The 27,996-nt window shown below is 49.0% G+C and overlaps 2 protein-coding genes across 4 annotated transcripts; one reads left to right on the forward strand and one right to left on the reverse strand.

The window, feature by feature from the left end:
- Window positions 1-686: 686 nt before the first annotated feature.
- PCED1A (PC-esterase domain containing 1A) lies at window positions 687-5,299 on the reverse strand. Of its 3 annotated transcripts, none has more exons than XM_012637686.1 (8): window positions 4,922-5,299; window positions 3,812-3,956; window positions 3,234-3,313; window positions 2,888-2,973; window positions 2,658-2,808; window positions 2,294-2,540; window positions 1,420-1,695; window positions 687-1,078 (listed from the first exon to the last, which is right to left on the reverse strand). In XM_012637686.1, exons 2-8 carry the CDS (start codon window positions 3,933-3,935, stop codon window positions 831-833), a joined length of 1,212 nt encoding a protein of 403 aa, XP_012493140.1. In that variant the 5' UTR covers window positions 3,936-3,956; window positions 4,922-5,299; the 3' UTR covers window positions 687-830. The 3 variants fall into 3 exon arrangements, with proteins under 3 accessions (XP_012493140.1, XP_012493139.1, XP_012493138.1); XM_012637685.1 differs by lacking the exon at window positions 4,922-5,299 and adding an exon at window positions 4,266-4,754 and having other exon boundaries at window positions 2,718-2,808; window positions 2,888-3,126; XM_012637684.1 differs by lacking the exon at window positions 4,922-5,299 and adding an exon at window positions 4,266-4,754 and having other exon boundaries at window positions 2,888-3,126.
- On the forward strand, window positions 4,749-27,687 carry VPS16 (vacuolar protein sorting 16 homolog (S. cerevisiae)). Its single transcript, XM_012637683.1, has 24 exons — window positions 4,749-4,883; window positions 21,179-21,267; window positions 21,478-21,575; window positions 21,666-21,794; window positions 21,875-22,019; window positions 22,143-22,258; window positions 22,355-22,477; window positions 22,608-22,663; window positions 23,034-23,123; window positions 23,225-23,319; window positions 23,472-23,548; window positions 24,000-24,131; window positions 24,224-24,351; window positions 24,481-24,516; window positions 24,710-24,818; window positions 24,986-25,120; window positions 25,216-25,324; window positions 25,416-25,513; window positions 25,599-25,706; window positions 25,925-26,002; window positions 26,097-26,266; window positions 26,348-26,444; window positions 27,166-27,269; window positions 27,389-27,687. Exons 1-24 carry the CDS (start codon window positions 4,831-4,833, stop codon window positions 27,531-27,533), a joined length of 2,520 nt encoding a protein of 839 aa, XP_012493137.1. The 5' UTR covers window positions 4,749-4,830; the 3' UTR covers window positions 27,534-27,687.
- The last annotated feature ends 309 nt before the right edge of the window (window positions 27,688-27,996 follow it).

Consider the following 27,996-nt stretch of genomic DNA (forward strand, 5'->3'; position numbering starts at 1 on the left):
ACCACTTGTCGAAGCTGAGATCCTACGCCTCCTCTGCTTGTCACTTCTGTATTGGAGTTTAGAACAGCCTCCCTACCACCAACCCTGCCCCAGCACCCACCTTGGATTTCTTCTCCCTCAGCTCCTTCTCTATCTCATCCCCACCACCACCACCACCACCACCACCACCAGAGAAGCTGGTCTGTGTTCACCTTGCTCCCATTGCACGTTGTATCGATTAAATAATGCGTTTCCAATTGGTCTCCCACTTGGGCTTGGGAGCTTCTGGTTTAATTCCAACTACCTGAGTGTCTACTGTATACCAAGAATTGTGCAAGATAAGGTACGTGTCTTCCTATCTCCAGCGGTAGGTGGATATTGAATGTACACACGAATGCACGAGATTGAGAAGTACAGGTAAGAACTAGCCAGATCCGAAATTCCATATAAAATACTGACAAATTCAACTCAGCCCTTGATTTTTCCTAATCCCAAAGAGGTGCTGAAAACAAGGGACCCCCTCCAGGATCTTTGTTAAGTACATACATTCTGGTAAGGGTGGAAATGCATGTGAGACAGCAGAAGGGCACAGTCAATAATTTCTAAATAGTGTGGGGTCAAAGGCCCATGCTGGAGAGAGCCCAGAGGCAACCTCCCCAACTCTTTAAGATCATGGTTTGGGAGACCCACTCCCTCACACAGGAATATGTCACTCTGTTCTTCCATGCCTTTATTGGTGACAGCAATGGACAAGAACAATACCAAGCATAGCAGATACCTAGCCCAGCACTTGGGGTGCCAGGCAGGCCCTGCATGCCATCAGCACATCCAAGCCCAGCCCAAGATCCAGCCTACCCAGGCCATGTCCCCGAATGGGCAGGAAGCCGTCTGTCCAGTTTGTACGTGTGGATCAGTCTGTCTGAGTGCCTGAGCCGCTGCCTGCAGGGCACCCCCGTCCTCGGCACATAGTAGGGGCCGCTGGGAACACAGCGTGACATTCCCCGGTGGACCACCGGGCCCCGGTGCTGACCATGGGGATTAGAGCCAGGGACTGGAGGTGGCAGGGGGCCAGGCACAAAGTTCACTCCAGGGCCACATCCTACAAAAGAACCAGTCATTATCACAACGGGCTTCTGGCCAGGGTAAGCACAGCTCTGCCTTCAGGCAGCTCTGGTCCTCCAGCTGAGCTTCTCTGGGATTTAGTTTTTCCACCTGCAAAACAGTGATACCTCTTCCCCTTTCTCCAGGATTGCAAATTGTGACCATTAGTGAGCTGATTAAGGAGTCTACAGATGCTATTCAGACTCAAGGACTGCTGTGACCAAACCTGATCGTGGGGGGTGAGGGGGAGGACAAGGGGCTACCCAACTCCTCTTAGCTCACCTGGGCACAGGAGGCTGGGTTGGGGAAGGTACAAGGGGAGGCTGCAGCGGTACCTACCTAAGTGGGGTGGCATCGAGAAGTCCTCTGCTGGATTATGATTGAAGAATTCTTGGGGTGGGAAGGGCTGGCCTGGGAAAAAAGGGGCATCCTGGGACAGGGGTGGGAAGAGAGGAGGTGGAGAAACCTGAGGAAGAGGGTAGGGAAGAGGCATGGGAGGGGGCAAAGGAGAGGGTGGGGGTGGGGGCAAGGCCAACTGCTCCCCGAAGTCAGGGGACTGCCCATGGCTTCCCTGGAACAGATGATCCGTCTCTGGCCAGTCCTCCATCCACGGGTCTAGGAAAGGGAGGTTGTTTTAGAAAGGCCTGGGGAGCCAGGCTGCCCTGAACTCTGGTCATCCACATTTCCAAGGCTCTACTCCCTCCTGCTGGAGAACAGCGAGAGCAGGTGGAGCACCCTGTGCCTTCTACCCAGTCTTCCTCACTCCCTCTCATTTCAGGCCAAGCCCAAGGTGTGTTCCTTCTTTCTGCTTCTCAAGATCTACCTTTGTTCTGACCTCCATTGCCCTTCCTCCATTTCTGTCTTTCCACTCCCCACACACCCGTGCCTAGCTAGAGGTACCCCATTTCTTTCCTGTCCATCTGTTGAGGAAAGGTCTTTTAACAAGCTGCCTTATGTGATCAATGCTTACATACGCTTGTTCACGTACAAAGAGGTGACCACACGGCTAGACCATAGAACACTAGAACTGAGACTAGAATATTGCGCCTGTGAACTAACCCTTCTCAGGGGATGAGGGAAGAGCACTCAGGAGCCACAAGTCCTTCAAGGGCCCCCTACTCCCCTTGAGTAGCTCTGTCCCATTCCATTTCTGAGCCCTGTGCTCTGAGGACCCTCTCTGCATCACTACCCTCCCAGCTGTGACAGGGCTCACCAGGGGAGTAGTCACGCTTGGGCAGCTCTACGCCCCAGGCATCAGCCACATGGGTCAGAAGCAAGTGCGAGAGGTGGCGGTGTGCGTGCTGGTCCCAGTGGACACCGTCCCGATGACGGTGCTGTACTGCATGCCGGAAATGAAAGTGGAGGTCCAGGACGTCGAAGCAGTGGTCCCCAGCCAGTGTAGCACTGTAGAAGTTCCCTTCAACCACATCCCGCCGCAGGGAGCCTGCCAGAGGCTGAAGCTGGGTGAGAAAGTGCAACCTCTAAGAGCCATGCAATGAGGCAAGGTCGGGAAGGAGGGACCCCTATCTACCAGCCAACTGTCCCATCTCTTGCCCAAAGGGGTCTCAGTCACTTGCCTCTGGCAGGAGGAAACCCCCAGTGACACGCTCCCCCAGGGGCATTGCCATGTTCCACACCAGCAGGCAGGAGTCTGGCAACACTTGGTCCATGCGCACGAATACCCGCTCCAGGTTCTCTCGGTAGCTCTCCATTGAGCAGCGGCCATACCTGTTGGGTACCACACAGGGTGGGCAGGAGCACAGGGGTGGTCTACTCCCAACCAGTATTTCCCTTTCCCCCGCCCAACCTGGAAAGATCCCAGAGGCAGGAGTTGATGATCACCAGGTCCGGGGCAGGCCCGTATGTCAGCTCCTCCAAGACGTCCTCGAGGTACTCAGAGTAAACGCGGGTGAGGAAGTAGAAGCGCACAAGGTGGTGGCCAGAACCCGAGCAGAACTGGCGGACCTCGCGGTACTGTGTCCCGTTGTGCAGCTCGCCCAGCTGGCCCCCAGCCACCAGCTGGTCCTGTTCAAAGCTCAGCTCCCCCTACCCGGGCCCCACCCCTCCGGTCAGATCCATGCCGGGGAGGAGGACCCTGCCAGGCCAGGGTCTGCACCCGCCCACCAACGGCATGGCCACCAAGCTTCCCTCACCTTGGCTTTCAGCTGGGCAGCTGTGAGCAGTGAGTCTTTCTGGAGCAGGAGCACCAGGTCCTTGTACACAGCCCGCTGGACTGTGGGGAGACAGAGAGCCCAAAGGTGCAGCAGACCTCATGCCATCCCAGATCCTCCCAAGTCCAGGCCTCCCATCTTCCCAGGGCTGGGCTCCCCAACACCAGCTCTGTGGAGTGTTGACTTAGAGGCAAGAGAAAAGGTGAGGTTACAAAGTCTTGGCACTGCCTCTGTTCTTTCTAACCCAAGATCACCTGGCAGGAGTTAAGTCGACCAAGTCACTCGGAAGACACAGACCACAATCCACCGCTCTCATGAGGGAAATTATGGGGGACTGTGAGGGAGAGAAATGCTGAGCGAGGATGGACTAAAAAGTGCACAGGCTACATCTGTCAGGCCACCTGTGGAAGATGTGTGAGAAAATGAAGAGAAGAGAAAGCCTACTGGACTAGAACAGACAGAGAGGAGCTTTGAAATGGAGACGCAGGGTCCAGACATAGAGAACAGGCTAGGCTGCAAGGTGCGGGGCTAGGAAGCGTCATCCTAAAGGGGGCACTCACTAGAGTCCCCCAAGATGACCACGAATTTGTTGTGTAGCAGCTGCTGGACTTCTGAGGCCTGGAAGTGGACCATGGCGCTTCGCAGTGGGCGGCGCGTCTCCTCGTTTTCCAGACAGAAGACCATGCTGCCACCGACAACGACGGGCTGCAGGGACAGGACACTAAGCCACGTGAGGGCGGGGACTCAGGGAAGGTCAGCCCCAGGGCCCACCCCAGGATGAATAAGACCTGCGCCAACCCCTCCCAGATGGCTCAGAGCTACAGAGAGGAGGTGACGGCGGCAGAGGGGTACCCGTGGTGGCACCGGTCATACTTGGACCGGAGGCAGGGGGTCGCCCGGCTAGCAAGTCTCCAGGGCACCGAGGCGCTTCCCGCGCGGCGCCGCCCTGCGCCCCGCCACGTGCCCGCCACCGTCTCGCGCATGCGCGCGCGCCCGCCCGCTCACGCCCATTACCGAGTCCCGGGGCTCCGCGCCGTTCACCCGCGACCAGGGCAGGTCTGGGCACCGCGCAACTCGCCCGCAGCGGGATCCGAGATAAGCCTCATGTTCCCGCGCCCCAGGCGGCCAGTCGGTTCTGCAAAGCCCCCGCCCCGCAGAGCCCGTGCGTTCCGGTTAGCCGTCGGTGCGCAGCCCGGCGCCCAGCGCTCTCCATTCGTGCGTCGCGGTGGCCCCGACGGCGCCTCAGGCCTTGGCGCCCCGGGCGCGACGCTCACAGTTTCCACTTCCGGTCACCCATGTCCCGCCCTGAGCGACCCCCAGCGCCCAAGGGAACAGGAAAGCGAGGAGGGTGGCTGCCGCGGGGGACAGGAGCCCAGGCCGGGACCACCTGGGGGGCGTGAAGCCCAGGTACGGGCGGGGGGCGCGGCGGCGGCCAAATGCGACTGCCCACACTGGTGATGGCCGCGGCGGCGGCCTCGCCACGTGACCCGAACGGGCGGAAGCGGAAGTGCCGGCCTGGAACCAGTGCTAGGTGGGTGTCCCCGCAGCGCTGCCCAGCCGCTGCCTGCGCCAGCCAGCCATGGACTGCTACACGGCGAACTGGAACCCGCTCGGGGACTCTGCCTTTTACCGGTGAGCCGCCCCGCCCTGCCGCCCACGTCCCGGCTTACCCTGCTAGCCCGCTGGCTCGAGTCTACAGGCGGAGCCGGCGGCGCTGGTCCCCGTCACTACTGGCGCTGGGGTCCGCCCCGCGCCGGCTTTCCCGGAGTGTCTGCCAGTTAACGCACAGCCGCCTATGGGCAGGGAGCCGGGCCTTCCCCTGCTCCAGAGAAGGAAACTGAGGAAAGCACGATGGTTACCCCGAAGCCCAGGTTTTTGAGCCTCCGGAAGGATGCTCAGAGGGAGGTCGCCCGCGAGTGACAGCAAGTGCCCAGTCTTCTGCCGGAAAGTGCTGCTGAAGTCAGACCACAGGGGCGCTCCGAGGGGGGCGGGATCGCACGGCAGGCGGGGTAGCAATGCTGACCAGGGCTGGGAGAAGGGGGCAAGTCGTCAGTGAATCCCCGTGCACCGGGAGTGAGCACCCCTGGCTTGGGAGTTGTAGAGTCCTAAACCACGGATCTTTCTAAAGTGTAGACCGATCACATCATTACCCCGATTAGTATTTTTCGATAGCTTCCCTACTTCCTAGAATAAAGTACGAACTGGTTGTGGAACATCTGTTTATAAGGCGGACCCTTTTTGGCTCCTTGTCTTTCCAACCTCATTTACCGCTCTCCTACCCAAATCTTGTGTTCCAGCTGCGCAGAATTACAGGGGCCCAGCACACAACTGGTGTTTCATGGCTCCCTATGTTTGCACCAGTCTTCAGTTCCTTTTGTGGACACTGCCGTTTCTGTCTTTATCTCATTGAAGATTTTGTTTTTTTGAGACAGGGTCTCCCACGGGGGGAGTGGCAGTGGCACCACCATAGCTCACTGCAGCCTTGAACTCCTGAGCTGGAATGAGCCTCCTGCCTCAGCCTCCTGAGTAGCTGGGACTACAGATGCAGACACCAAGCCCGACCGATTTTTTGTAGAGACAGGGTCTCTTTATGTTTCTTGCCCAGGCTGGTCTGGAACTCCTGGCCTCAAGCAATCTTCCTGATTTAGCCTCCCAAAGTGCTGGGAGTACAGGTGGGAGCCATGATGCCTGGCCTCTCACTGAAGAATTCTTGCTCATCCTTCAGGACTTAGGTCAATGGTTCTTTATGGAACCTTTCCTGATTCTCCCCCAGTAGAATCTTTGGGCTTTATAGGGCCCAGTGCTAGTGTCGGTTTTGTATGGCCCAGTAGGGCAACATTTGTATACATTTCTTTTGCTTAACCACGCTCATCAAGGGCTGAGAACATATTTATTGCACCTCTTTATCTGCAGTGCATATTAGGAATAGTGCTTGCTGTGTAATATTTGCCCAGTAAAGTTTTTAACAAATATTTTATTGGGCTGAGTGCGGTGGCACACACCTATAGTCCCAGCTACTTGGGAGGATCGCTTGAGCCCAAGAGTTGGAGGCTGTAGTGGGTAACGATTGTGCCTGTGAATAGCCACTGTACTCCAAGCCAGGGCAATGTAGCAAGACCTCATCTCTAAAAAAATAATAAAATAAAAATATTTTATTGATTGCAACTAAAGATCACAAAGACTTTGCATTGGGGTCCTATTTCAAGAGCAAACAATCATTTGTGCTAGTGAAACTATGTACTATTCTCATTTACATATTAAAACTTTTAAATGTAAATTTTGATACACAATGTGACACACTTCGTAGATGGACAAATGCCCTGTGACAGTTTTTAGAGATCTGTTGCATTTGTTTATTCATAATTTTCTTAGAAATATGCCTATACAGTATGAAAAAATTACAAAAACTTAGTTAAAAATCCATAAAACCAGTAGGAAATAATGATTTCAACTGTTTCTGTGGAGAAGGGATATCAGCTGACAAAGGTAGCCATTTCATTTAACAATACACACCAGCTAGTTGAACAGTACTCACTTTTTAAAGTATTAACTTACATTATTTTGAAGATACATGTTGCCTGACCAGGCTTGTTAGAGAGAACTGGGACAATGACTGTCCTTACCACAGAGCTCCTGTTTGTCATATGAAGTCTTAGCTTTGTTGATACACCAATGAAGTTTTAAAAGAATATAAGTGTTGAGTGCATGCCACAGACAAGACCTGAATAACTAATCTACCCTTACTTATGCCATACTGCCAGAAAGGATTGGGGGTCTAAGCCTTGCTGTGGAGGATATTTATGTCCTAAGTCATTATCAGATATTGAGCCTTTGGGATGTACTAAAAGTTATGCTAAGTACTTTACATGTATTAACTTGCATAAGCCTCACAAGCCCGTGAGTTAGGTACCGCCTTACTGATAAGGAACCTGAGGCACAGAGAGGGGAGGTTACACGGGTGACCAGGTTACACAGCTAGTAAGTGGTGGAGCTAGGGTTTGAACCCAAGCAGTCTGGTTCTAGACCGCATGCTAAAACAGGGTTTTTTGTTTTGTTTTTTTTTAAACAGGAAAATGTAAGAGCATGTTCTAGTTTCTCTACCAGAGTGGAAATGCTTTAAGGACAGGTACTTGGTTTTTCCCTATGTGTGCATAGCCTTATGCATAGTCAGGACTTAATACATGTTTAAGTAAGTGGATGAATGATAAACAGGCAGCAGACATTGCATTTCCAGTCCTACAGCAAGAGGGGATTCTTTTGCATTGGAAGTAGTGTTCTGGAGAACTCACTTTGGGAAGGCAAGGAGAAGAAATGGTGACCAGTTCTCATGGGACTCTAAAGGTCAAGCCATTTTTTATCCTAAAAATGCAACCTGGACTAATCTGATTAATTTGGCCCAACCCTTCGCTTGGTTCAGCCTGCATTGTATCGACCATTAAAACAGACATGGACCCTGCCTGACCTCATAGAGCTTAGCAGGCAAGTCAGTTGACAATCACTCAGTATTTGATCATAATCACTGTGAAGGAAGGTATAGGAGTATATAACCTAATCCATATAATGGATTGGGGGGGTGGGTCAGAGCTAGAGAAGACTTTCTGAGAGAATTAATATCCCATCCAGGGGATGAGTAAACGTAGGTTCAGGAAATAGGATAGAAAAGAACCTAGAAAGGTCCTGAGGCAGGAAGGACTGAGGTACTCCCAGTGACCTAAAGAGAGCCAATGTGGCTGGAATGCCATAGGCAACAGGGAAGGACATGAGATAAGGTTGATGTAGGGACTTGTAGACCACCTTTATCTGAAGGAAAATGGGAAGCCCAAATTAAAGGGTGTTAACAAAGGATTTATGTGATTGCATTTGCAGGGGGTGAGAGGTCGTGTGTATGTGTTTTAAGTTCCTTCTGGAGGCAGTAGGGGGAACAAATTGGAAGGGGCAAGCAAGAGTGGAAGCAGGGGAGATTGGTTAGGAGCCTGGTGGAATAGACCAGGTAGTTGAGTGTGGCAAGTACTAAGGTGGTGATGGTGGAGGTGGGGAGAAGGGACCGGTCTGAGAGATTTAGAGGATAGAAAGGAAAAAGTTTGTAATGATTGCACTTGGTGGGGAGGAGGAAGAGCAAGGAATCAAGGATGACTTGGGATTTTGGCTGCAAATCCCAAGAAAGGAAGAGTGGAAAGAGTTTGGCGGAAAAGAAAGTGAGCTTGGTTTTGAATACATAGAGTTTCAGGTATTTTAGAAATATCCTTATGGTAAAAGAAAGGAGAGCGAAGATACATTATGTACTCCTGAAATTATTTTTTGAAGGCAGGATAATTTAAGTAGTTGTGTTTTTGTTTTGTTTTGCTTTTTTGCATATATAAGCATGAACATTTCTAAAAATTGTGGTTAAATAGACATAAAATTTATCATCTTAACTATTTTTGAGTGTGCTGCTTAGTAGTGTTAGGTGCACATTGTTCTGCACCCAATCTCCAGAACTTTTTCATCTTCCAAAACTGAAATTCTATAAAGGAATTGACTGAAGGGCGCACGCACACACACACACACACCCTCCTCCTGAAATTCTATACCCATTAAACAATAACTTATTTTCTCCTCCACCCCAGTCCATGGCAACCACCATTATCTTTTCTGTTGACTCTATGAATTTGATGACTCTAGGTACCTCATATAAGTGGAATTATACAGTATTTGTCTATTTGTGACTGGTTTATTTTACTTAGGGAAATGTCATGTCTCAGGGTTCATTTTGTAACATGTGTCAGAAGGTCCTTAAGACTGAATAATATTTCATGGTATGTATATACCACATTTTGCTTATCCATCCATTGCTGTACACTGGGTTGCTGTCATCCCTTGGCTATTGGGAATAATGCTGCTATGAACATGGGTGTACAAAATATCTCTTCACTATTTTCTGTACTCTGCTTTTAATTTTTTTGGGTTTATACCCAGCAGTGGAATTGCTGGATCATATGGTAATTCTATGTTTAATTTTTTGAGAAACTGCCATACTGTTTTCCATAGCAGCTGCTGCACCATTTTATATTCCTGGCAACAATGCCCAAGAGTTCTTTAGTAGTATTTGTTTTTGAGATAGAGTGGACTCTTTAGGGCTTGGGGATTTTGGAGTTACAGAGTTATTCCCCAAGGCAAGACCTGCCATGCTTCTTCCTCCCCGGTGGTCTGATACCCCAGTCTCGGCAGGCTGGAGACCATCTGTTTTCACACAAGAGCTCTTCTGTCACCCTGAAGGACCATGCTTCTCCAGCAGTTCAGCTATGTTACTACAGGAATTTCTTCCTTGTTTCCTTCAGGGAGCTGGAATTGAGGCTGCCAGTACTACTAGGTTTAATGATTTCCTGGTACTAGAATGCAGCGTCCATTTACTGCTGCTGAGATTTCCACTTCTGGGACCTGGGAGTGGAGGAGAAAGATACAGCTGGCCTTCCTCACTCAGGGTGCAGCCTGTCCTCTCAGAGTCCTTGCCCTTAGGCTTTTCTGAGAGCCTGCCCTTAACTCTGCCTGTCCTACCCTGTGCTACCCCGAGCTACCCTTGAGGCACAGCTTGAGTCACCTCACTGTCCTTGAGAAGCTTACTTTACCTCGAGGGCTTCAGGACGTGGTTGATGCATTATCACTGTTCACTCCCTGATCCTTACTCCTGTACCTGCTCAGGGGCTCACTGTGCCTGGCTCTGCCGCCTTTCTGCCTGGCCTGTGTTGCTGCCAACATCCTGGGCCACATCACCCATTGATTGTTTGGTTGGAGGTTTTGGCGTCTTAGCTCTTGCCACCTTCCAGGGTGACTTAAGTGGCCACCTGGCTTCAAGGTTCCATGACCTCTTCTCAAGTGATTTTATCCACCTCAGCCACCCCCTCCCTGGATCCCACCTCATCCTACTCTCATTAGAGCTGCTCTACTTCTGAAATGTTAAATTCAGACATCCCCTTCCCTGACCACAAGATTTTAGCCACACTGATACTCTGATACTCCCCATACACCTGTTCTTCAGCCTCTCTGGGATCCCTATCCGTGCAGTCCTCTGTTCTCTTTGTGTCCACATGCAGAACCGCCTTTCACAAAGGTTTCCCTCCCTGTCCAGCTTGGAGTACAGACATGGTCAGTCACTTTAGTTTCTGTCTTACCTTTTCCCTAACAACCTTGTTCCTTTGTCCTTCGGTTGTACCTGCCTGGTGCAGAACCACCTGCCTGGTGCAGAACCACCTCCCAGTGCGTTAGCATCCCACCATCTCTACACCTGTGCCCAGGCTGCTGAGCGCTGCTGTGAGGCTCACACAGCAGACAGGTGGGGGCTGCTACAAATCCATAGCCACCAACCTCCACTGGGCCCTCGCAGTCCTGTTACATAGAGTCAGCCTACACTCTCACCACAAGGGCTGTACTTTTAAAAGACTAAACAAAGAAACAATTGTGAACAATAATAATGTTTTGGAAATATTGAAAATTGAAGTCTCCTTGCCCCTGATGTCACCTCATGCTTCCCAGAGAACTGGAAGCCAGTGCATGGAAGGGCCTCAGCTTCCCCCAGCAACCTGCTTGCTGCCTTTCCTGATCCACTGAGAAAATGTGCCCCTGTGTAGCCATGTCCCTGTCTCCCTGCCTTCTCAGAAACCATATGCCAACCTCCATACCTGCCCTCAGCCATAGTGTTTTTCCAGCTGTTGTCCAGAACCCCCTGCATCAGTCATGTGGGAGCTGGGCAAGATGGCAGGTGCCTGTAGTCCCAGCTGCTACAGAGGCTGAGGTGGGAGGATAGCTTGAGCCCAGGAGTTCAAGGACAGCCTGGGCAACATAGTGATACCCTGTCTGTTAAAGAAATTTAAAAAGGTCACCTGAAATGCTGGCTACCTACAGATTCCTAGCTCAGATCTACCCTCTTATCTGTGGCGTGAATCTTGGAAATTTTGTCTATATTTTAACAAGCATCCACGTGTTTCTTTGCTGAAGGAAAATTTAGACCACTGTTATACATTATTTTGTACTATCCCTGCCCCCAAGTGAATCCTATCAGATTTCAAGTATACTTAAATCTCCCATCCTAACAAAAGAATGAACTTCCTTATCTCACAGGTCTCTCCTCTTCACCCCATCTTTCTCTCCCCACCCACCCACCAGCCAAAAGTCTGAAGACCCCCATCTATACTTGCTTCCATTTTCTCTCTTCCCACTGACCACTTAACTCAGGTCTGACCACACTGTTCTCAGTGACCTCCTGTCACTGCAGGGGGCATATCTCAGGCCTCATAAGAACTTGACTACCTGGAGCATTGGCCAGAGCTGACCCCACAGTCACTGGGCAAGCAGGAAGCAACCCTCCTGGGCACACATGGGGAACAGGTGAGCCATAGCTGGTGGGCCAGGTACATGGGCTTGCCAACAGTTGGGAATAGTGTGAGCAGACCTGGAGCATGCAATGTCTATGGAGAGAGCCATGGGAAGGTGGACTCTGATTTGGGCCAAGACTGTGAGGTCATCAAGGGATTGTGTGTTCTGGGCACATGCTTAGGGCAGAGCACCACATGGTGTCCTCATACCCACACTGCTAACTGACCATGCAGCTCCCGGAAACAGCAGGAGAGCCCCTTCTGCCTACATTGTCCCTCCAGTACCAGTGAGCTTCACATCCAGCTCACTGCGGAGCATGTATTGAAGGGTGAATTTGGAGCTGAGAGGGAATACATTGATAACTGACCTGTCCATTCTTTGGCTACTCAGCTTCCATATGCACCCTTTTGTATACTTTCGAACTCCTTTACAACAAAACAACTCTGTATTTCTGCTTAACAAAGGTATTGCTATCCTTAAAGGAAAAGAACTACTCTTTCTCCAAATGAAAAGATATACAATCTTAATTAACAGTTATAGCCATCACTGTATTAATTACTCCTCAAATTGAGTCACTCTCCCACTGAATATTGTTTCCTAAAAACTAAACTGTGAAGTTAACCTCCAATAATTTGTATGTAAAGTTAAAATGAATAGGAGAGAAGATAATGGCTAGTCTATACATATAACACATGCGTATAACAAACATAGAGAAAATATGCGGTGACTACAGTTTTCATTTCTATAACTGGTCACAAGATCATAGTTGATATCTGTGGCTTCCTTTTTCAACTGTTCATCCCATATTTCCCTTGCCCTCTGCCAGAACTGCTACTGTTCTGGGTTCTTTACCAGGGAAATGACTCAAGCCTTCATTCCTCCGTCATTCTGCTTTCTTCGGTTGCTGAAATTGTTACTAACCTTCCCTGTTGGGCATGAAAATACCGAGGTGCCCCCAGAGGATTCCCTGGATTTCGGACATAGTCCTCCTTGCCTCCATTATGTAGCAACAACTCAATTTCCCCTTTCTAATTAGAATAATCACTTTAGCCAGTAAATTAACTCCATTTTTTTATGCCTGTTGATTCAGTGGCACAAGGAGCCCCAAACTGCAAGGTGGCACTCTTATCTTCCAATTCAGTGGATCCATTGTTGTGTCTCCTGGTGGAAACATTCTCCCCTTGGAGACTAAGCTCTTCTAGCCAACGGATCTCAAAGTTACTAGGGCTGGAAGCAACATTTTTGTAAGATGGTTACTAGGTGTAATAGTGAGAGGAGACTTTTCTACCCCTTGAATCCAGGTCCCATGTATTCTGACTATGGAGGAGATAACACCGTATAATGGTCTTTGATAAAAGCATAGTCTACATCCTATAAAATAGAACCCTATCCTTTTAAGGGTGTTGTCTCCCAATTGGTGCTATAATTGAATCATCAGTAAATTTAGGCCAGCCACTTGTGGGTGATGGGATATGTGGTAAGGCCAGTTGATTCCATGGCCCTGAGTCCACTGCTGCACTTCCTTTGCTATGAAATGAGGTCCTTGATGAGATGCAGTGCTTTGCAGAATGCCATGATGGTGGTTAAAGCATTCTGTAAATCCACAGATGATGGGTGCTGGAAAACACGTTGCAGGCAAGAATGGCAAATCCACATTTGGAATATGAGTCTGTTGCAGTGAGGACAAATCTTTGCCCCTTCCATAATAGAAGAGATCCAATGTAGTCAACTTGCAGGATGGTTCCCCCAGGAATGGTGCCATATTGGGGCCGGGTATTGTCTCTGCTGTTGGCAGATAAGGCACTCAGCAGTGTTAGAGCAGCCTTGGATCGGGAGGCTGCCAAGACATCTATACCAAATGAGGTTATCACAGGGTTTTCAAGGAGAGGAAGGCTAGTGTCCTCAGGGACAGGAACGCAAGCTATTTCCACCAGTAAGGGAGGCTCAAAATGACTTGGCAGTCCAAAATTGTTTTCATCTGAGTCTAGCTAGCTATTCCCCCTTCCAAGTTTCAGGACCCCATTAGTACCTTAATTGATACCTAATTTTCGCATGAGAAATAAAGCTGTTCACATGAGAAATAAAGCTGAAATTCAGCTGTTGTAATTCAATAGCCCACACAATTTTGGGTTTGATTTTCAGCAATAGCAGCTATGTGGCTACAAGAAATAAGATTCTTTTAGAGCTGTTATAGAAGCTTTCTGCTTCTCAGACCATGACTTGAACTGCAAGTTAATGGACCTGAACTTGTCATTTTTTCTTTGTAAATGTTCAAGTGCATTCAAAATAATCCATCCCACAGTCCAGTCCTTACATTCATCATTACTGCCATATGGTCGAATATAGAAGTCACTCCCAAAGCATGTTTCAGTTAGCACTTCCTCACAGTAAATGGCAGGCTTGATTACTTGTGATGCCACTGCATACAGTGGATTACTAGCATCCCTTTCCCATTGGCAAAGAGCTCGACACCAATTCCCAAATCCCGTCTTTAGGGGTACATCTCCTGGGACCATTCCCTGCACCTAGTATATATCAGCCTAGTTCCAGTCAGGAGGTTAAACTGGGAAAGTTTAATATAAAGAATTATCAAAGTATGATAAAAGTATAAGATATAAGAAAATTTTATGTGATAGCCTGGGGCTATGGGGGAGAGTACCCAAGGAATGACAGACTTGAAAGTAGAGGGCCTTGGGTTCAGACCTCGATGGAAAAAACAGAGTTACAGCCCACTGGTTAGCAGAGAAGTTGGCTGGTTTGCCGAGGCTAGAGCTGGTCCACAGTATCAGGCAAGCGAGAAGCACCCCCTGGAGTGCAGGGGTAGGGGGACATAGGCAAGCTGCAGCTGTTGGCCCAGGGTGTTGGGCGTGTAATGTGAGTGGGGGTGCTGGTACAGGCAGGGTCCATATGGTGAGCAACCACCAGTGGCTGGGTGTGCAGGTGTGCAGAGCGAGTCAGTGGAAATACCAGGGCACAGGCAGGGTACAGCCAGTGACCAGGCATCTTGGTGTACAGAGGAAGTGGGAACCTGGTGTGGGCAGAAGACCTGGAATGCAGTGTCTGTCCAGAGAGCCTGAGAAGGTGATCAGGGCAGGACTGTGAGGTTGCTGAGGAACCACACCTCCTGGTTGCATGGCTGGGGCAGAGCACCACCAGATGTTCTCACACCTTCACTGCTGGCTGACAGGCACCACTGGACATAGCAGGGGGCCCCTTCCTGGTGCAGTGTACCTCTGCCGCCCTCTGCTGAGACAATTTAACATGCTCGCTATCAAGGAGAAATGCGTAAGGAAATATTGACCATTACACAGAACATGTGTTGAAGGGTGAATTTGGAGCTGAGAGGCAATGAATTGATAACTGGCATGCTAGCTCTGAAAATATGAATATCGATTTTCCCATAATATTCTTTTTCGCCCAGTGATTTTAGTTACCAAATGTCAAAAGAAATGCATATGGGTTGTAAAGAATTCAAATAATGCCAGAGTATACACAGGCATTCTTTGAAGATATTGCAGGTTTGATTTCAGACCACTACAATAAAGAGAATATAGCAATAAAGTGAGCCACATACATTTTTTGTTTCCTAGTGCATATAAAAGTTATGTTTACACTGTACTGTATTCTATTAAGTGTGCAATTGCATTGTGTCTAAAAAATGTACATACCTTAATTAAAAATATTTTCTTGCTAAAGAAAGATAACAATGAAGTTTGCCACATCAATTGACTCTTCCTTTCATGAAAGATTTCTCTGGGCATGCATTGCTATTTGATAGCATTTTACCCACAATAGAACTTCTTTGAAAATTGGAGTCAGTCCTCTCAAACCCTGCTGGTGCTTTATCAACTAAGTTTATGTAATATTCTGAATCCTTTGTTGTCATTTCAACAACATGTTGAAACATATTCACAGCATCTTCACCAGGAGTAGATTCTATCTCAAAAAACTACTTTCTTTGCTCATCCAGAAGCAGCAAATCCTCATCCCTTCAAGTTTTATCATGAGATTGCAGCAATTTAGTCACATCTTCAGGCTTCACTTCTAATTCTGGTTCTCTTGCTATTTCCACCACACCTGCAGTAACTTCCTCCACTGAAGTCTCAACCCCCCAAAGTCATCCGTGAGGATTAGAATCAACTTCCTCCAAATACCTGTTAGTGTTGCTATCTTGACCTCCTCCAGTGTTCTTCATGGCATCTAGAATGGTGAATCCTTTCCAGAAAGTTTTCAATTCACTTTGCACAAATCCATCAGAGAAATCACTATCCAAGGCAGCATTAGCTTTATGAAATGTATTCCTTAAATAATAAAACTTAAAAGTTGAAATTAATCTTTGATCCATGGGCTGCAGAGTGGATGTTGCGTTAGCAGGCATAAAAACAACATTAATGTCCTTGTACATATTCATCAGAGCTCTTGGGTGACTAAGTACATTGTCAGTGAGTAGTAATATTTTGAAAGGAATCTTTTTCTGAGCGGTAGATCTCAACAGTGGGCTTAAAATGTTCAGTAAACTACACTGTAAACAAATGTGCTGTTTTCCAAGCTTTGTTGTTCCAGTCATAGAGCACAAGAAGAGTGGATTTAACATAATTTTTAAGGGCTCTAGGACTTTTGGAATGGTAAAGGAATATTGGCTTCAACTTGGAGCTGCCAGTTCCATTAGCCTGTAACAAGAAAGTTAGCCTGTCCTTTGTAGCTTTGAAGGCAGGCATTGACTTCTCGCTAGCTATCAAAGTCCTAGATGGCATCTCTTCCAATAAGAGGTTTTATTTACATCAAAAACCTATTGTTTAGTGTAGCCACCTTCATCAGTGATCTTAGCTAGATCTTCTGGATAACTTGCTGCAGCTTCTATATCAGCACTTGCTGTTTGACCTTGCACTTTTATGTTATAGAGATGGCTTCTTTCCTTAAATCTCATGAACCAGCCTCTGCTAGCTTCCAACTTTTCTTCTGCAGCTTCCTCACCTCTCTCAGCCTTCATGAAATTGAAGAGAGGGCCTTGCTCTGGATTGGGCTTTGGCTTAAGGGAATTTTCTGGCTGGTTCGATCTTCTATTCAGACCACTCAAACTTTCTCCATATTGGCAATAAGGCTGTTTTGCTTTTGTATCGTTTGTGTGTTCACTGGAGTCACACTTTTAATTTTCTTCAAGAACTTTTCCTTTTTACTCACAATGTGGCTAACCGTTTGGCACAAGAGGCCTAGCTTATGGCCTATCTTGGCTTTCGACATGCCTTCCTCACTAAGCTTAATCATTTCTGGCTTTTGATTTAAAGTGAGAGCCTTGCGACTCTTCCTTTCACTTGAACACTTAGAAGCTATTATAGCATTATTAATTGGCCTAATTTCAATACTGTATGTCTCAGGGAATGGGGAGGTCTGAGGAGAGGGAGAGAGGAATGGAGAACAGCTGGTTGGTGGAGCAGTCAGAACACAGACAACATTTATTAATTATATCCACCATCTTGTATGGGCATGGTTTGCGGTGCCCCAAAACAATTACAATAGTAACATTACTGATGACAGATTACCATAACAGATATAGTTTGAAATATTGTGTGAATTACCAAAATGTGACACAGAGATACAAAGTGAGCACATGCTGTTGGAAAAATGGCACTGATAGACTTGCTCGTCACAGGGTTGCCACAAATCTTCAATTTGTAAAAAAATGCAGTATCTGTGAAGTTCAATAAAGCAAAGTGCAGTAAAACAAAGTATGCCTATAGTATAAAAATGCATAGTACCCCTACTAGTGGGTGGCTCCCCCATCCACCACCATCCCCAAAGGTAATCACTGTCTCTGGCTTAGTGTGAAATTCCCTGAGCATTTTTCTATATATTTATACACAAATGTGGTTACATATAAATATTCTTACAAAAACGTGCTCAGATTTTTAATATATAAATGAGTTCATATCGTTCGTATCATATCATATATTGAACTGCAGCTTACTTATTTAAGTTAACAATATACCTTAGAGGTCATTTTGTTTTAATACACAGAGTTACCTTATCAGTGACCACAAAATATTCCCTTGAATGGGCGTACAATATCATTTATTTAACTAGTCCCATTTTGATGGACATTTGAAGAGGTTTTCCCAGGTTTGGGCTAAGTCAAAGGATGTACACATTTGCAGTTTGGATAAATAATGCTTCATTTTCTTCCATAGGGCTGAACCAATTTATACTTCCACCAAGATGTATGAAAGTGTTCATTTTTCCACATTTTCAACAATATTGGATATTATTAGCTTCTTTTAATTTCCATTCAGATGGCCAAAACATGAAAATAATTTTTTTTTTTTTTTTGACAGAGTCTCACTGTGTTGCCCGGCCTAGAGTGAGTGCCGTGGCGTCAGCTTAGCTCACAGCAACCTCAGACTCCTGGGCTCAAGCAATCCCCCTGCCTCAGCCTCCCAAGTAGCTGTGACTACAGGCATACGCCACCATGCCCGGCTAATTTTTTCTATATATTTTTAGTTGTCCAATTAATTTCTTTCTATTTTTGGTAGAGACGGGGTCTTGCTCTTGCTCAGGCTGGTCTCGAACTCCTGAGCTCAAACAATCCGCCCGCCTCGGCCTCCCAGAGTGCTAGGATTACAGGCGTGAGCCACCGCGCCCGGCCGAAAATAATTTTTAAATTCCTATTTACCTGGTAATTAGGTATGTCTGTTCATATCCTTTGACTTTCTCAATTGTGTTGTTTGTATCAATTTGCAAAGGAGCCCTTTACATGTTCTTTATACTAACCCTTTGTTACAAATCTCACAAGTATTTTCTCATGGTGGTCACTTGGCTTTTACTTTATGTATTAATTTTCAATGTACAGATTTTTAAATTTTATGTAATCAGCCTTCTTGATAATTTCTGGATTTTATGTCATACTCTGAAAGACTTTTCCAACATTATATAAATATTAGCCTATATTTTTTCAAGTTTTTTTATATTTAGTTTTTAAATATTTTCACATAAAATAGCATGATACAGCCCCTGACTGCTTTTCTTTTAGTTTGATTTTCATTTTAAAAAATTAATAAAAGCATAGTTTAAAGATGAAATAAAATTAAAATTTAAAAATTAAATTTTACTTGAAACTTACTTAACATTTACTTAAATGTTACTATTGTAATTAATTTAAGAAAAGTATTCCTTTTTCACATGTCTCACAAACATTTTTGTCCTTTTGATAGTTTGTCTTCCTACCTTGTTTTTGGGTTTTTTTTAATGTTAATTGCTTAATAAATAGCCATTAATGTGGTTTAAAAAAATCACAGCCTCATTCCCATCCCTGCCACCATTCAACTGATCGCACCCCTCACCTGCAAGTAACCACCATTAATGGGATTCTTGTAAATCTTTCCAGAGTTTCTTTTTCCAAATAGAAGCAAATATGAATGTGTATTATTTTTACTCCTTTTTATATAGAAAAATACAGAAGTCCTTTACTTTTTATTTAGACCCATTTGTTAGTTTCTTTCCTTAATTTTTCTCCCCTCATAATCATAAGTCTTTTGATGTCTGGCTTTGTCACCCAGGCTGTAGTACAGTGACGCTATAATAACTCACTGCAGCCTCCAGCTCTTCAACTCCTGGGCTCAAGCAATCCTCCCACATAGCTGGGACTACAGGCCAAAGCAACTCGCCTGGCTAGTTTTTGTTTGTTTGTTTGTTTTTAGAGATGGGGGTCTCACTACATTGCCCAGTCTGGTCTTGAACTCCTGGTCTGAAATAATCCTCCCACCCTGGCCTCCCAGTTCATGGGATTACAGGCTAAGCTACCCTGCCTGGCTTGTTACTCTTTTTCTTTGTGACTTTTGGACTTTTTATCATGATCATGCTCAAAAATTGTTTCTACTTTGAGATTATAAAAATATCAAAGATTTTTTTTCTGATAAGGCTTTACTTTTTTAATACTTAAATCTTGAATTCCATCTGGAAAATATTTTATTATAGAGATTAATGAATAGCATTTATTGTGGTTCATCCCATATGGCCCATTGTCTCATTTCAAGTGTCAATTAGCACCAGTTTGAAATGCTATCTTTATTGTATGTTCAATTCCCAGGTCTTTTTCTGAACTCTATTCTATTCTATTGATCTATTTGCTTATTCCTGTGCCAAAACAATAGCTTTAATTAACCTGAGTTTATATAGTGTGTTTGATATCTGGTGTGTATCTGTTCTCATATTTTTAAAATGGTCTTAAATATTTTCCAGTATTTTCTCTTTCAGATGATCTTTTTTCCTCTAGATGAACTTTAGAATCAGTTTTTGCATCCTCTTCCCCCCCCCAAAATTGGAGGGGATTTTTATTGGCATTCTTGTGTATATGTAGATCATTTTGGATATTTCTCCTTGTCTTCTGAATCCTTGAGGAAACTCTGATTTGATTTTGTAAAATTTTTCATTAGATTTATTCTTGCATATTTTATAGCTTTATTGCTATCACAATTAGGATCTTTTAAAAGTTTTATTTCTGATTGATTCTTGCTATGGTATTTCTTGGCCTAGAAAATAGATTGATTTTTGTTGAGCGCCCTACTGAGATCTCTTATTCATTGTTCCTTAGACTGCTTTGGATTTTCTAAGTAGACAATTGCATGATTTACAAATAGTAATCTTGCTCCTTCTCCAAAATATAAACCTCTCCTGATTTTTTTTTAAAAGTCATTTTGGCTAGAATCCCAGGAAAGATGTCAAATGGTAGATAATGGTGGGCATCTTCCTGATCATTAATAGGAGGCCCCTGAAATGATACGAGCTGAAAAATCCTCCTTAAACATTGTCTTCTCTTGGCATCCTGAAATAGCGTCCACTCTTCCTCTGTCCCTTTTGCTGTCCCCTTTTCCCCACCTCTGAGTGCCAAATGATGACATGCCCCAAGCTCCCTACTCCAGCTTCACATGCAGTGCACACTTGATGATCCACGCACATCTCAGCTTGCAGTCATCTTGTGCCTGCTTCTGATTTGGTTACCCCTGTAATGCAAGCATTCACAGGTTGACATCTCCAGGACTCTTGCCCGTACCATCTAACTGAAAAGCTCCTCTTATATTTCTTTTCAGGCACTGCTAATACAGTACCTCTAAAACTGAGTTCATCATCAGTAAGCATTGAGCTGGACCCCTGAGTAAAGCCCACAACCTAATTCATCGTTAAGAACCAGAAAAAGGGGAAAGGCTCTGCTCCCTTCCCTAAGAGACATTCTCGGAGGGTCTTATTTCCTGTTAATGCTGGCCTAAGTCAGCCACCCTCTTGTGCCTTGGATATCGGCCACACAGCCTGCCTGTCTAAGGAGCTCTTGCCATTCTTGGACACTTGTCCCAAGAACTGCGTTCTTCCTTGCCAGCACCCTCCGCTCCCTCACCTGCTGTCCCTAGGCATGCATGTGATCAGTTCACCTACCTGTTTCTAGTCATCACCCTCTTCCCGTCTCTGAGGGAAGGCGGTCCTCTACTGCCCTGTGGGGGGCAAATGGAGGCTTCAGGGATTTCTCTGGGGATCACTACATCCGGGTGGAGGGCCATGAGGAGGCTGATCTCTGCCCATTTCTATGTGGGCAGGAAATATGAACTGTACAGCATGGACTGGGACCTGAAGGAGGAACTCAGGGACTGCCTGGTGGCTGCTGCACCCTACGGGGGCCCCATTGGTATGTTACCCCTTCAACACCGTATGCTCTGGAACCCTGGGATGAACTCGAGGTCGATTCTTGGGGGCCTTGCTGTCAGGTTGTTCTTGCTGCCACTCTTCCACCCCTACTCACGCTGCTGAGACACTTTTAATTGTGGTTTTTATGAGGCCTGCTTCACATGGCATTGGCCTGTGGAGCTGGGACAAAAGGTCTCTTCTCAAACTGCAGCGCTGCTGAGGAACCCCTGGCGGAAGGAGAAAGCTGCCAGTGTGCGGCCAGTGCTCGATATATACTCTGCTTCTGGCGTGCCGCTGGCCAGCCTGCTGGTGAGCACCCCCAACTGTCCCTGGGGTTAGGGGCTGGGCAGGGCTTCCTCCTCCTGAAAATAGCCTCAGGAACCTCTCTCTCCTCTGTAGTGGAAGAGTGGGCCTGTGGTATCCCTGGGCTGGTCAGCTGAGGAGGAGCTGCTCTGCGTGCAGGAAGATGGTGCAGTACTGGTTTATGGGCTTCATGGTGACTTCCGGAGACACTTCAGCATGGGCAATGTAGGGGCCTCAGGGGACCGGGGAAGGGGGATAGAGTTTATGACCCTGTGACAACCTCAACCCATGGCCCTTCTCCCTAGGAGGTACTCCAGAACCGGGTTTTGGATGCCCGGATCTTCCACACCGAGTTCGGCTCTGGGGTGGCCATCCTCACAGGGGCTCACCGCTTTACCCTCAGTGCCAATGTGGGTGACCTCAAACTTCGCCGGATGCCAGAGGTGCCAGGTGAGCCCTGACAGCCTTGAGTCAGCCATTCAGCACCCACAGATGTGCCTCCAGACTGGGACCAATAGAGGCAGAAGCTGTGGGCTCTGGTCATCTTGATGTTGTCCCCTTCTCTCGTCACAGGTCTGCAAAGTGCACCTTCATGCTGGACCACACTGTGCCAGGACCGAGTGGCACACATTCTTCTGGCTGTGGGGCCTGATCTTTATCTCCTCGACCACGCAGCCTGCTCCGCAGTGGTGAGGGCCCTAAGTGGGAATGACATGGAAGAGTTGGGGAAGGCGGTGGGAAGGCTCTGAGAAGTTATATCTGGTGTCCTCCCGGCTCTGCCCCAGATACCCCCTGGCCTGGCCCCAGGAGTGAGCAGCTTCCTACAGATGGCTGTCTCCTTCACCTACCGACACCTGGCGCTCTTCACAGACACAGGCTACATCTGGATGGGGACAGCATCACTCAAGGTGTGATCCTGGGACAACACAGGGGTACTATGCCTTGTCCAGGGAAGATCTGTTGAGGGGAGGGGAGGGGCTTTTCAACCAGACTGATGACTGCTGGGACAGGGCCATGACATTCCCCACACCCTTTCAGGAGAAGCTGTGTGAGTTCAATTGCAACATACGGGCACCTCCAAAGCAGATGGTCTGGTGAGGATGGGGTTATGATGCTGGAGTGGGGATGGGACATAGCTTGTTTCCCCTGACACCTTGATTCATCCTGTGTACGGGCAAAGCCAGGAGGACCTTGACATACCTCTGACTAGCCTACTGGTGAGCATTCCTGACTGTCAGTGCATACTTGAAGGAAACCATTGTCCTCTGTGGGCCACAGCTGCCCTTGGGAGATGACAGCATAGGGGTAAGAGGAAAGTGGACAGGTCAGCATGTGGTCAGGGCCACAAGTGTGTACAGGGCTGTCCCATAACAAAGGCCTGCACGTAAGCAGTGATGTGGGAGACATGGCTATGGGCCTGGTGTCCCGTGTGTGTCCCAAACATATGTATGGTGCTGCCCACAGGTGCAGCCGTCCTCGCAGCAAGGAGAGGGCCGTTGTGGTGGCCTGGGAGAGGCGGCTAATGGTGGTGGGTGACGCGCCCGAGAGCATCCAGTATCCTTGGAGGGCTGCCTGTGTGGGGTGAGAAGGTGGGCAGGGGGATCACCTGCCTTACCCCATCTCTGCGTGCTCTTGGAAGCCTTAACCAAGCTCAGGTTTGTGCTGGACGAGGACTCCTACCTGGTGCCCGAGCTCGACGGGGTCCGCATCTTCTCCCGCAGCACCCATGAGTTCTTGCACGAGGTTCCAGGTGAGGCCCTCACAAGGGCACCATGTAACACAGCACCCCAGCTGCCCTGGGCCAGCACCCCAGAGCAGGAGCAGGGTGTTGAGGCAGGGCTGAGGGTGTCCCTGCTCCTCCCCCACTCACCTCCTCCCCCACTCACCAATTCCCTCCCCCAGCGGCCAGTGAGGAGATCTTCAAAATTGCCTCAATGGCTCCTGGAGCGCTGCTGTTGGAGGCCCAGAAGGAGTATGAGGTAGAGCCCTGGGCTTCTCCCCAGGCCCCAGGATGTTCCCCTCCTCCCCTACCCCTTCCTGGGCATGTGTGGGCATAGCCGGGTGCCACCTGTCAAGAAAAGTGTCCAGGCAGGACACTGGTCTGGGCTGGGGAGGGCCAGCTCAGATGGACTGAAGGGAAACAGTTTCTTCCATGTGGTGATAAGGGGAGGGTGTCCCCACTGTCCCAGCCAGGCACAAGTCAGGGTTACCAGTGGGAGGCCTCAAGGCCGCCCACGGGCAATCATGGGCTAATACAGGATGATGTCCTTGGGCATCTCAGGTGGATTGAGTGGGCTGCGGGAGTTTGGGATCCAGCCTGTACAGCCCCTCCAAACCAACCCATTTGACCCACAGCCCAGAGCAGCTAAGGGCCAGATGTAGGGGTGTCCTCTGTCATGACAGAGCATCCCTGGACCTCTCTCCCCCTAGAAAGAGAGCCAGAAGGCCGATGAATACCTGCGGGAGATCCAGGAGCTGGGGCAGCTGACCCAGGCCGTGCAGCAGTGCATCGAGGCAGCGGGACACGAGCACCAGCCAGAAATGCAGAAGAGTCTGCTCAGGGTTGGCCTGGAGGGCAGGGCTGGGCAGGGCTGGGAAGGCGGTGGGACGGACAGCTGAGGAAGCTCTCTCTGTTGCCCTCTGGCTCTTCTCAGGCAGCCTCCTTTGGAAAGTGTTTCCTCGACAGATTTCCACCTGACAGCTTTGTGCGCATGTGTCAGGACCTGCGTGTGCTCAATGCAGTTCGGGACTATCACATTGGGATCCCCCTCACCTATAGCCAGTATCCCCATGCGTGCTGGGAGGGTGCTTACAGCTAGGGGCCATGGGGGACGGGGCTTCGGATGTGATCTGCAGGTCCTTAGAAACAGGGCTTATTCCTCGGCTGGATCCTTAACCAAGGAAAATACAGATACAAGCAGCTCACCATCCAGGTGCTGCTGGACAGGTACGGCAAGCCCAGGGTGCTGTAAAGAGGCTGTCGGTGGGCGGGCAGTATAGCCTTTGGTGGGGTCTTACGGCCACTGCTCCTGACCCTTCTCTTTGTAATCTGGGAGGCCTAGGGCACAGGCTGGGGCCACTCTGCCCCTTCTTTCTACTCTTTCTCACTTCTTGTACCCTTTGTTCCCCTCGCCTGCCAGGCTTGTGTTGCGGAGGCTTTACCCTCTGGCCATCCAGATATGCGAGTACCTGCGCCTTCCTGAGGTACAGGGTGTCAGCAGGATCCTGGCCCACTGGGCCTGCTACAAGGCAAGGATCTGGGATGGGGTCAAAAGGCATTTAGGGGATTCCAGGCCCTGGCGAGGTGGAGGAAATAGGAAGTGTAGAACTGAAGGGGTAGGTCCCGACCAAGTGCCTGTGGGGGTGAGAGGTGAGGAGTGACATCCAGATGTATGTGACACCCTTCTTCCTTGCAGGTGCAACAGAAGGATGTATCAGATGAGGATGTTGCTCGAGCCATTAACCAGAAGCTGGGAGACACGCCTGGTGTCTCTTACTCCGACATTGCTGCGCGGGCCTATGGCTGTGGCCGCACGGAGCTGGCCATCAAGGTGTGGGCGCCCAGCCCTCCCCAGATACTCTGATGTGGGTGTTCGAGGCCCCCACGCCAGTTCCTTCCTTCTGTGCTTTCCCTCCCACCCTGCAGCTGCTGGAGTATGAGCCACGCTCAGGGGAGCAGGTACCCCTTCTCCTAAAGATGAAGAGGAGCAAGCTGGCACTGAGCAAGGCCATCGAGAGTGGGGACACTGACCTGGGTGAGCAGGGTTTGGGTGAGGGCAAGGCTGGGACCCCTAGGCCAAGCAGGGGGCTGGGCTGGAGTCCCCACCCCACTTTACCATTGCACAGTGTTCACGGTGTTGCTGCATCTGAAGAACGAGCTGAACCGAGGAGATTTTTTCATGACCCTTCGGAACCAGCCCATGGCTCTGAGCTTGTACCGACAGGTATGTGTGGTGGGCAGGGTTAGGGATGGAGCCTCCTGAGCTCTTGAGTTGGCCTTGCTGACTGATCGCCTGCCCATGGCCCCAGTTCTGTAAGCATCAGGAGCTGGAGACGCTGAAGGACCTTTACAATCAGGATGACAATCACCAGGAGTTGGGCAGCTTCCACATCCGAGCCAGCTATGCTGCAGAAGAGGTCTGAGGTCCATGGGGTGGGTGGGGCCCATGGGCTGAGGCTGTTGGTCTCAGAGGAGCCAGCCATCCCACTAGGACACCAGAGAAGTGCACCTAGTGGGTAAGGCTGACCCTGGGAACCCTGGACACAGTGATGGGGAGAAGGCCGTAGCCTTCTACAGGGTTGGGAGGGCCAGGGTCCTGTGCTCTAAGTGCAGGCCTCCCTTCTTATCTTTGTAGCGTATCGAGGGGCGAGTAGCAGCTCTACAGACAGCCGCTGATGCCTTTTACAAGGCCAAGAATGAGTTTGCAGCCAAGGTTTGGCCCACTCTTTTCTAAGAGCCTCCTCTCCCCGACTTCTAGTCTTCCCTCCTTGTCCCTCAGCCCCAACCTGCTTCATCTTGGTCCCCAGGCCACAGAGGATCAAATGCGCCTCCTGCGGCTGCAGCGGCGCCTAGAAGATGAGCTAGGGGGCCAGTTCCTAGACCTATCCCTGCATGACACAGTCACCACCCTCATCCTCGGCGGTCACAACAAGCGTGCAGAGCAGCTGGCACGTGACTTCCGCATCCCTGACAAGAGGTAGGTGAGGGCCCAGGCTGCATGTTGGTCCCAGGACTACCTGCTTCTCCTGCAACACCTCCAAGCCCTGCTTTCCCACAGGCTCTGGTGGCTGAAGCTGACTGCCCTGGCAGATTTGGAAGACTGGGAGGAGCTAGAGAAGTTTTCCAAGAGCAAGAAGTCACCCATCGGCTACCTGGTGAGGCAGGGGTCCACTCTCCAGCCCACTTCAGTGAGGGTAGTCCTGGGGAAGGGACCAAGTAGGGAGACAGAGAGATGGCCCATTTATGTACCTGTTCAGCTGTCCCATGTAGTTAGCGAGTGCCCCCTGTGTACACACATTCACAGGCAAACACCATCCACTGTGCTGGGAACACTGGAGGATGGGCCCAAATCTGCCTACAGATATAGGGGGAGGGAGAATGAGCTGCCTTCCCCAAGGAGGGCCACAGGGGACACCAGGTGCCTGAGGGAAAGTCATGTTTGAGCCAGGGTTGGAGGGGGACAGGGATGGTGCATCTGTGAGCCAGTAGAGATATTGAGGGGCTTTGTTTTCTGTGGCAGGCAGTTGGTTCACAGATGTGGAGGGCCGGTTTGAGGATGGCAGCCACAAGAGAAAACACAGTCCCTGAGAGGATGGGGGCAGGAAACGCCTGTTGTGAGGGGTGACAGTGGGTGGGGGAGCAGAAGCAAGGAAGTATTTGATCTCAAGGCTCTAACAGAGCTTTGGTTTAGGTTGTTTCTGCCCTAAGAATATTGAGATCACAACTGTCTGTGCACAGGGTGGGAGGATTATACATACCGATGGGTGTATAAAACATACACAGATGATGTATCCACTGGGCTTTTGCTCATAAGAGAGAGGACAGGAGGGCCGTGCCTTATCTTCTCCCTCCACTTCCTCCCTCTCTTGCTATAAGCCTTTTGTGGAGATCTGCATGAAACAACACAACAAATATGAGGCCAAGAAGTATGCTTCCCGCGTGGGTCCCGAGCAGAAGGTCAAGGCTTTGCTTCTTGTTGGGTGCGTTGATGAGGGCCCTGTGGGTGCTGTGTGGCTGAGCCAATGGGCTGATGAGAGGCTGGCTTTGGGCCCCTGGGTAGCCCCGACCGACACTGTCTCCCCTCCTGTTCAAACCACAGGGATGTGGCTCAGGCTGCAGATGTGGCCATCGAGCACCGGAATGAGGCTGAGCTGAGCCTCGTATTGTCCCACTGTACTGGAGCCACAGATGGAGCCACAGCTGACAAGATTCAACGGGCCAGGGCACAAGCCCAGAAGAAGTGAGGAGTCCACCCTGCACACCTCTCCAGCAGGGTCTCTTCCCCCAGTCCCTGGACGTGGCAGAAAGGTGACTGTTCATCTAGCTCCTCCCACAGAGCAAAGCTGAGAAGCTGGATGGGAAGCAGGGGGTCTGGCTGTAAATAAAATTGGAATACTTTAGAATGCTTGTCTTCTGCCGTCCAGCCTAAGCAAAGACAAGCTCGTGGCAGAACCATCCAAACATCACGGCAAACTTCACGTGTTTGACTCTGTTGGGACTGGAGGTGGGGGTTTCTCCAGCCATACTTAAAAGAGACCTGTCCCTCTCCTCAAAGTACCAAAGAAAGCTCTCTCCAGCTCTCAGCCCCTAGAAAGATTACAGGGAGAAATGGCACAAAACTTAAGCACCAACTCACCAAGCATCATACTGTAAAGCATTACATACATGTGTGCACACATACACAAAAGCCACGCTAAACACTTAATC

Source organism: Propithecus coquereli, unplaced genomic scaffold, assembly GCF_000956105.1.
Source record: "Propithecus coquereli isolate 6110/MARCELLA unplaced genomic scaffold, Pcoq_1.0 Scaffold122, whole genome shotgun sequence".
NCBI lineage: Eukaryota > Metazoa > Chordata > Mammalia > Primates > Indriidae > Propithecus > Propithecus coquereli.